The sequence below is a fragment of the Fulmarus glacialis genome, unplaced genomic scaffold (assembly GCF_000690835.1).
Source record: "Fulmarus glacialis isolate BGI_N327 unplaced genomic scaffold, ASM69083v1 scaffold15772, whole genome shotgun sequence".
NCBI lineage: Eukaryota > Metazoa > Chordata > Aves > Procellariiformes > Procellariidae > Fulmarus > Fulmarus glacialis.
The window spans coordinates 12,770-22,793 of NW_009196062.1; the positions used below are offsets into that span (position 1 = coordinate 12,770).

Consider the following 10,024-nt stretch of genomic DNA (forward strand, 5'->3'; position numbering starts at 1 on the left):
AGACCTTACGTCCCCAAACCAACCAGCTCTTATCATTAGCTATACCTCATTATATTGCACAGTTAACTTGACCAAAAAGGTTGAGAAAAGAAAAAACAGCAACCATGGGCATTTTGCATTTCTTGCATATTAGCTGTGCAGAACAACCACAATCTTGACATCACCTCAGATAGCTGGTAACTAAGCTTTAGAGGTGGACAAAAAAATCAAAATTTGTCATCTCTCTCTGAGTTTTGCCTGAGTTTCACATATTTCCCTTTAAACAAACTCTAAAAACCAGAACACTTTTCTGGTGCTCGTATTTCTCCCTATTAATCCAAGCAAACTTTTTGGTTACAATGATGTTACAGATCATCTTAAAATAGTCTTACTGCAAAGACTGTCTAAATATTTTAATAAAATAAGAGCAATTTTTTCCTTCCATAATGCATGTTACCACAGCAAAACAGGAATGAGGACTGCAGCAACAGCAAACTCATTAGCTCCCATAACTATGTACCACGTACTTCAAAGGATTCATCAGGCCTACAGAAACGTAGATACTTCATAATATGCATGTGATAAAGGTAAAATGCCTATCCTAAAAATGTTTTTTTCTACTTAAGTCTATTATAAATGCTAATGCTAATATGCTCTTCTGCATGGCACAGGCCATACAGTCTTATCCAGCAGTTCTTGAATCGTGAGCTAGGGCAACGTATGAGAGACAGCCGTTTAAACAACTGTCCTGGAGATTGTTTAAGCAGATATTCTGATAACTGAAATGTATCGTTATCATGTGGTCCTCCCCCAAGCCCCTCTGCCTCCCTGTGTTTTTGCACACAACAACAGTAATAGAGCTGTACGTACCACAGGTTCCCAGCCAAGCAATAACTTGGCTTTTCTGATGTCAGGTTTTCGTTTCTGAGGGTCATCCTGTGCTTCTGAGAGAAACTGGATTTCACTCCCACTGCCTATTAAACAAGAGACTGTGCATTATCATCTGCAATTCACTATGCTTTGCATTTACATCTTTCCTACCTATTGGAGTGTCAAGTCTTTCTGCAGCTTTCTGCTTCATAATTCTACCACTGAAATGCTTTCCACAGACACAGTTACACTGCATGCTACAGCTGGGTGAACCCGCTGTCCCACGGATTCACAAAGCATTTCACAAAGCTTTCAGCATGGATTCACAATAAGGAAGTTATGCTTGACCAGTCTAAAAACCTTCTACGATGAAATGACTGCCTCAGTAGCCAAGGGCAGAGTAGTAGATATCATCTACCTTGACTTAAGTGAGGCTTTTGACACTGTCTCCTATAACATCCTTATTGAGGGCTGGATGAGCAGACAGTGAGGTGGATTGAAAACTGTGTGGCCGGGCACAGAGGGTGGTGATCAGTGACATGAAGTCTGGTTGGAGGCCGGTAACTAGTGCTGTACCCCAGAGGACAATACTGGGTCAATACCGAGTTGCTGATATACCAGAGGGCTGTGCTGCCATCCAGAGGGACCTCGACAGGCTGGAGAAAAGGGCTGACAGGAACCTCATGAAGTTCAACAAGGAGAAGTGCAAAGTCCTGCACCTGGGGAGGAACAACGCCGGGCACCAGTACGTGCTGGGGGCTGACCAGCTAGAAAGCAGTTTGGCAGGAAAGGACCTGGGGGTCCTGGTGGACACCAAGTTGAACGTGAGCCAGCAATGTGCCCTTACAGCAAAAAAGGCTAATGCTATCCTGGTCTGCAGTAGGAGGAGTGCTGTCAGCAGGCCAAGGGAGATGATCTTCCCCCTCTACTCAGCACTGGTGAGGCCACACCTGGAGTGCTGGGTCTAGTTCTGGGCTCCCCAGTACAAGAGAGACACGGACATACTGGAGAGAGTACAGCGAACAGCTACTAACATGGTGAAGGGACTGGAGCATCTCTCCTGTGAAGACAGGCTGAGAGAGCTGGGACTGTTCAGCCTGGAGAAGAGAAGGCTCAGGGGGATTTTATCCATGTGTATAAATACTTGATGGGGGAGTAAAGAAGAGGGAGCCAGGCTCTTTTCAGTAGTGCCCATTGACAGGACCAGAGGCAATGGGCACAAACTGAAACACAGGAGGTTCCCTCTGAACATCAGGAACGCTATTTTACTGTGAGGGTGACCCAGCACTGGCACAGGTTGCCCCGTGAGGCTGTGGAGTCTCCATCCTTGGAGATATTCAAAAGCTGTCTGGACGTGGTCCTGGGCCACTGCCGGCTGTAGGTGGCCCTGCTTGAGCAGGAGGGTTGGACCAGATGACCTCCAGAGGTGCCTGCAAACCTCAACCATTCTGTGACTCTGTTTGCACTTTTGCATTGTAGAAGGACTTCACTTCCTCTTTGCCCATACTCTCCAGTCTGATTTAAATAGCCAACATAGTACTTGCCTTTCCTCATGACAATACACAGAAACAGGACAATTTTGCTAACCAAATCTAGCAAATAGTTTACATGCCATGTTACTGTGGGATTTTATGGATGTAGAACTAAACTGCCTCTCTGGGTAGACTGAAACAGATCCAGTTGTTTGTGAACAAACAGACAAATGGAGGTAACAATTATTCTATGTGCCTGATGGGTTTGTTGCTGTGATTTTCAATTTCCTTCCGTGGTCTGTGGATTCATAGATGTTTTCCAGAGGGTATAGTCCTCTACTAGAAACATGACATGCATCAGCTTCTGTACTGCCTGTTTGAACTTGTCTTTTTCAGACCCCTCAGAAGCAATGCTGGAATCTACAGACTAAAAACCCTTGGCTAATAGCATCAGTATGTTTCACCTCATTAGGAAGCCGTACTAGAAGACGAAGCACAGCCCTTTCCTTCCATTCCTGAGAGCTCTGATTTGCTACAGGTATCAGAGCAAGAATGAAGAGAAAGCCACAGTGTTATCTTCCCGGCCCCACATACAAGGAGGTGCTGACAGCCCTTGCAAGAGTCACTGGTAGATCAGTGAAAAGTAGAGAAAAGACTGTCACCACAGCATGAGGTTTTTAATGGTAGTTGAAGGAGCACAGCCTGCACAATTGTGAAGAACCATCTTGCTGAAGTATCCATATTTCAGCTAAGATGTTATACAAGACATTTTCATTCATGTGTTTTACATGTCATTTATGTATTGTCCTTGTGCCAAAACAACGCTAAAAAAAAAAAGCATAAACATTATACAAAATAATTGGCATAGATTGCACAGATACACAGAAAGAATGTATTCACTCTACTGTTCGTGCAATATTTTACATACAATTGAAAGGATTTGGATTATCTTATTAATATTTAATTAGATGATTAGGATACAATTAAATGCCTTTGATAAGTTATTAAGAAATCCAAAGACCAATTAAATTATCCATATATTACGCACACTAATCAAGTAATAATAATCTAACAACAATAAGTACTTCATAAGCTTTACTAAGAATTACTTATCATACTCACCAACAAGTTTTTTAATTAACTGGGCAAATTCTAGGATAGTGTGCTCTTCTGGGTTTCCCTAGAAATAGAAGGGATATTCATTACAATAGCAATTAAACACCTTAACACATGTTAGCTTTCTGACATGAGATGATTCTAACAGGGTCATGTTAAACTCTGAAGAGGCTAAATATTACACCTTACTCCTACTCTGATGAAAAAAATTTAACTTTGACAAGCTCCATACTCATCAGAAAAGTTGCCCTCCATTACATTTGCCTTGGTAATTCAGTGTATTGTAGGGGGGCAATGTATTGCCCAAAAAAATCAGTCTGTAAAGAATGGGCAAATGCACCTCAATCACAGTAAAGGCATAGACCACTCAGCAGCCCACAAAAACACATCATCAGTTTGAAATCTGGATTCAAGGACTTCGCTGAGTTGAGGACAGACGATATAATGAAGTAGTATGCTAAATTCTTAGTTCATCCAGAACTACAAAACCCAATCAATTTAGCTGCAAACAATTGCTTCTGCATTTACTACTTACATATCAATGGGCATAAAGGCTACTTGCTTTCTTATGCAATATTCCTTTTCTTAACTCTAATTTTTTTTGCACATGAACTCCTGATCAACATTTCAGAACAAAATGCTTAAAGCTTCCTGTTAGCATTAGCTCACCTTCATCAGACTCAATTCCCTCCAACCCTAGCTTTCCTTATCTAAAGCTGAACATTTAGGTACATACAGATTTTCTGCAGACAAAACATGTGATGAGGTTTAAAAAGATCAGCATTTGGATAGAAACATAGAACTGAATTTATGGCCACAGTAAAAGAGGAAAATCTAGTGAACAACTGCCCTGCAGAGTTGAATACCTGATCTGGCAAAAGTTGGCATACACAGAAATGACCTGGTACATGCATCCTTTTTCTATTCTTATATCCACTGCTGAGAATAAGGTGACAACAAATGGGACAGAACAAAAATCCTTTTAGAAAAGTTAAGTTCTAAGCAGCCTTACTCAATATTAGAAAATTATACAACCAAATACTATCCCATTTTCCTCTAATCAAGGCTAGTATGAAGTGATTTCTAATTATTTAGAGCTAAGTATTCCTTCAGTGCTTTTCTTCATTAAAACCAGTCTTCAATCATTTCCTTGGTGTATTTTGCATGTCTTCCCCCCCCGCCATATTTTGTTCAGTTTTTTTCATATTCTAATTACATAAATCTTTTTGCTAAAACAAATGAAAAACTCTAGCAAATTTATCCTGTTCTTGTAACTGTAAGATCTCAACATAGGGGCTTAATCTTCTTATTTATGAAGAGAATACATGGAAGATTACATTATTCATAACAGAAAGAGCTTTTTTGCTCCATTTATTTCTTCCAGAAATCAGCATCAGTGACAAGGAGGAAAACAGAGGTGATGTTGGCCACTGCACAGTAAACACAGTGGAGTAGAGCTCTCATACTCACCAAGTTGACAGGACTGCTGACATTGCTGTTCATCAGTGCCACCAACCCATTCACAAGATCGCTATAAAAAGGGAAGAACAGATTGAGACAGTTTCCACTTCCCTATAAATAATATCCTTGTCTAAAAAGAGAGGTGCCTCCTCAGAGCTCCAGTAAAGCAGATCAGGCAGCTGAGAGAGGAATGCTGAAATCAGATTTACAGTGTATACTTGAATGAGTGCATGTTTTCTCAGCTGTTTGTTCCACAGTCCCTATTGTAAGATATACTGAACTGGGGGTTAGTTTGAAAGGGTGATTATCTTCGGATACACTGGCTATAGTTCATCTGAGCATATGAAAGAATATAAAAAAAAATCAAGTTACTAAAAAACAATTAATACTTCCTCTTCCCTCCAGTACCCAAGAATATTTAGAGGCCCATTACCAACACATTTCAAACAGAATAGAATCAGTCGTAATACAGAGGCACATGACACCACCACCTGCTTTGCAGTTTGTTGTTTTAATTGTCTTCTCGCTTTCAGAAATTCTTAAACCAAGTTTGTTAAAAACCAGTATTTTGGTGTTACCTCCCCCCAGCAAAATAACCCAAAGTTATTTTGGATTATCAGCAACAAACTTAGCAGCTTGCCCCCAGACATACAAATCCAGATCCCTTTCATTATGATTTATAATCAGGAAAGGAGTGGCTACTTTGAACTGATGGGGTTTCTGTAGTGTCTATCACCGCTGTTACTACTTTCAGCAGAGGGAAAGAACATTTCCAAGTGGAGGAGAATGATTTAAACAACCCAGAAGCCTGGCACGGAAGTTCAGCTAGCACGACAGAACAAAAGATTCTGAGGAACAGATTCACTTTTTTGTAGTGAAAGTACATTCCGGCCTTGCTTACACTGCAAATATTAGCTGCAGCAATACCCCCTCAACTGGTTCCTTCCCCCAGAAGGGGACACGCGCATCTACAGTACACATGCTGACCACAGCAACCCCGAAGACACACGGTGGCAGTGTTGCATTAAAATGCAAGGACTGACAAACTGCTCAGCATTAAACACTTACCTACGTGTTACCTGCTGTCCCTTGAAGGGAAGAACACATTAATATTTCAGTTCAAAGTTCTAAACCAACTAACATTTTGTTTCTTGGTACTTTTAAAAACTTCAGTGTCTCCCTTCTGAAAGTAAAGCTGGCCTAAGAATGAACATTTTTCTTTTGACTAAAATGCACATGCATACAAAGTTGGCCAAGCTCAAAGAACCGTCAAGTGAAATAAATATCAGACAGTACAAACGAGGCTTACCTGACATACTGGAAAGCTCTCGTCTGAGTTCCAGGTCCATAGACCTAAAACCAGATGAAAATTCGAAAAGTTACATAAATATAAAAGTTCTCTCTAGCCCAATTATCTTTTCCTCACCAATCTAGTAAAGCATCCCAAGGAGATACACCTGAGACACAAGCTCAATGTTACAGGAATGGAAAAAGATGTGCTTGCAGAGCCTGGCAAAGTATCAGTTCTTTGAAGGTCTTCTTCCTCTTGGACGTGTCTCCAGTAAACATATCCTCAGGGATTTTGTTAACCAGAACTCTGCATGTAGAAAACATTCTCAAGGATGTAGGACGGAGTGATGCTTTGTCCTCTCCTGGAACACTGAAAGAGGTTGCAGCATGCACTCAGCCAGAAAAGAGCGCCAAACATTTAAAGCAAACCTCAGACTACCAAGATGTGGTTATAATGAGCAATTTTCATTCGCTCATTAACAACAGCCAACTTCAAAGAGACCACCAAATGTTAGTGGTCTCTAAAAAAATTGTCAAGAAGAATAGCACTGTAAGCATTTAAAGCAATCAGGACAAAAAAAAAAAAAGTGGCTCTAAATATTACTATCTGAGGAAATGGGAAGTAGAATAATTTCTGGAGGATACGACTCCCAAAGTCACCTGTACAGATTTGTATCAAAATCTTAGAGGGGAAAAAATAAGTTTTCTCAGGTTATGCACTGGCACTTCAGAGCAAGCAAGTTGTTTAAGTTCAAACAGACATTAAAGTATACTTAAAGTGTACGTAATGGTATCCGATAACATTATTTTTTTCACAGTTTAATTGCGTGCAGTACTAAAGTCCCTAGAACATGAATACTTAAATTCTGAAAGCAATTAGTAGGCATACTGAAGTGGTGAAAACACTTAAGTTTAACTGGGGATGCACACATCTTACCATCAACCTGCTACAATAGAAAAGCTTTTTGGAAGGACAGACTAGAAAGCATGTTTGTTTTCCTAGGGGACAGGAAAGACAATACAATTGGTATACATGCCATCATCTGTCACTTGGTAAGCCTGCTGCTCTCCGAGGCCGATTCAGAACCAAGACAGTACACATTTCAGCAGGCATTGGGTAAGATCAGGGGTTTAAGAGTTTACCCAATAACTGATTCTGAGAGGAATGCACCAGGAGAGCACACTGACAGCCTAATGGACTCCCAAAGCAAACAGGAAGCAGATTTTATGGGTGTATATAGAGCTTCCTGCTTGTTTTCTTTTAGCTTGTGGGCTAAGTTTTACAGAACTAAGTCATTTGTGCATGATTTCTGCAAAGTCATCCGTGTGGCTACCTTTCCTATGTGCAGGTGGTGGCTGGAAAATACAATGTAGTTTCCTCCTCCCAATTTCTCTTAATACCTCCCGATTTCTCTTAATAAACCCTTCCTTTACAATAACACAAAGCAACAATGGTCATGTTTGCATAGGCTATATTTTTTTCAAATTAAAGAGATTGTTTTCTCAAGAGATTATTTACTCCATTTGAACAATTCCTTTGAACCAAGAGATTGAATAAATTTGGTTTCTAAAAAGGTCAACACTTGGTATTCCTGTCAGCCAAATTCTGTGATGATACAAGGATGAAATCTTTTTTTGTCTCAACTACTGCTTATTGCTGATAATTCATTTTATTTGACCTGGTCAGCTAAACAACTCTCCCCTTAGTTCTTTTCTCATATTCAGTAATTTTCAATGTCATACAGTCACTCCCTACAGAACAGTGATGTTGGGCAAAATGTTCTATTTCATCCTCTATTACATTCTTGATAAAGTCTAGACAGCACGGCAATTACAAAAATAATAATAAAAAAAGCTTTCAATATTCTCTTCCACAGAACAGCACTGACTCCAGACTTCTCTTACTGATGCTCTGAAATATCCCATGGATTGTATGTTTTAAAACAAGGTAACTGCTTCATATTTAGCAAGGCTTCACAAAACTTCCAGTTAGTGTTCTCACTCTCTACTTGTTATAAAAGATTACAGTACTACTTTCAATGAAACTTGAGAAACTAAGCATGAATGAAAAAAAATGTTTGAGAGGCCAAATATGGCAATAGTTCACTACATGCACTGGGGAACAAACTTGAAAAATGGAAGTACCTTCTGACCCTCTGTAGGCTAGATAAGCTTTCTAAACAGCATTTAGAGGCTCAGACTTTATGCCCCAGGATGCCATCCTGGGAACTTATAATACTGACAAACTAGTTTATGGTTATACTTATATTTTGAAACAAGCAAATCTTACAAGGATCAAAAGTGTCAAAGCAAGAAGCTCCATCTTCTTGTCTGCTACTACTTGCTTAGTGTCTTGCAACAAACAGAACCAGCCTGAACCTGCAGCTCTGGGGAGGCGCCTGGGTAAGAAAATGAAACTCTTTCTGCAGGAATTTGAGTGCTTTTTTTTTTTTTTTGGTGTTTTGAAAGGAAAAAAAGTACTGAACCCATGTGGTTGTGCAATTAGCTGAAGAGACTCCTATCAGCAGAGACTAGGCAAGCTGGGCTCACTGGTTTTGTCAGCTACTCAAGACTAAGCCCTGACATCTGCAGTCTTAATGCTGACTTATGACACATTAAACGTCGTATGTCCTAGTAAACACTGGTCATTAAGTCACAGTCAGCATCATACGATTGCTACCATACTCTGAGCACTGAGAGTGCTTTGTAGAAAAAAAAGTAAATCTCTGGGGAAAAAGCAAATCTTTAGGAGATGCAGTGAAAACAGCATTCAAATTACTACAGGCTTGTTACTCTGAAATAACCACAAGCCTAAACCAGAAATTTAGCAATGGTTAGGAACAACAGAGTAGCCAAGATGCATCACTTATGACATTAAAAAAGAATAACAAATTGCCTAAGTTAACAATCACTAATAAACAGCAAGCAAGTAAGCAAATGCTGACCTCCAGAGAAGACCAATCTTTCAAAAATTATCAGTGTACTTAAGTCAGGTGATGTGCATTGCTTTGCAGAATATATACAATTTGAGCTTTTTTAACTTTATTTTTTATAAAGAGTTCTAGATTTCACCCTGTCAGTAGGGCAGTGTTTACTACCCAAGTTTTGCAGGGGGTAGCTGTATTTTGGCATATTATTTGAAAAAGATTAAAGTTAGGGGAGATCTATGACAGGACAACAAGCTTCACCTTGCCTGGGCATGACTTAATCCCTGGTCTAGACTCTTCAATGCTCTGTCCAGTTTCAGATTTTGCTCTACAAGAATCACGATAGTGGGAGTTGCCACAAAACTTTCCTCCTTTTCTCCTTGGATTGTCTGCTCCTTCCTAGAGGAATTCCTGGCTGAACTCTGGATTTTATAGTCTCCATTAGAAGGAATGCTGTCTCAGTCTCAAGATAGCTGCCCTGTGGAGGTACTTAGCAACATTTTTAGTTATTTAGCAGAAGCCGCTGAGTGATTTACTGGCACTTCACTCTTCTAATCTAGGCAATATTAACAAATATTTATATGAATTTTTTCTTGTATGTCACATAAACTGTAAATGTTTCCATGAGCTTACAACTGATCTCAGATTCCAAACTACTTCTCCCTGTTTCAGGATGTCTCCTCATTTATTTTACATATCCTCATTATTTTATAACAGTAAACGAAACAGGATCAGGGCATAGGTCAGACACTGTCTGTATTGCTAAATTACCAGCAGCATCTTTGGCAGAGCATTGGCCTGTGCCAGCTCTTGCTCTCCCAGACAATGTTGTGACATTGCTTAAGCATTATCAAGAGCCAAGGACCATTCACAGCAAATAGCCTGGATGTGGCAACTTGCTTCAGCAGG

At 40.0% G+C, this 10,024-nt stretch overlaps 1 protein-coding gene across 1 annotated transcript in view; it reads right to left on the reverse strand.

The window, feature by feature from the left end:
- The window catches only part of UXS1 (UDP-glucuronate decarboxylase 1), a gene marked incomplete at its 5' end in the record, with an annotated part of 12,586 nt that overhangs the window by 1,881 nt on the left and 681 nt on the right, over window positions 1-10,024 (reverse strand). Inside the window, 4 exons of the mRNA XM_009572089.1 lie at window positions 850-953; window positions 3,444-3,501; window positions 4,908-4,968; window positions 6,208-6,251. Coding sequence (XP_009570384.1) covers window positions 850-953; window positions 3,444-3,501; window positions 4,908-4,968; window positions 6,208-6,251 — 267 coding nt within the window. The remainder of the gene's footprint in view (window positions 1-849; window positions 954-3,443; window positions 3,502-4,907; window positions 4,969-6,207; window positions 6,252-10,024) is intronic.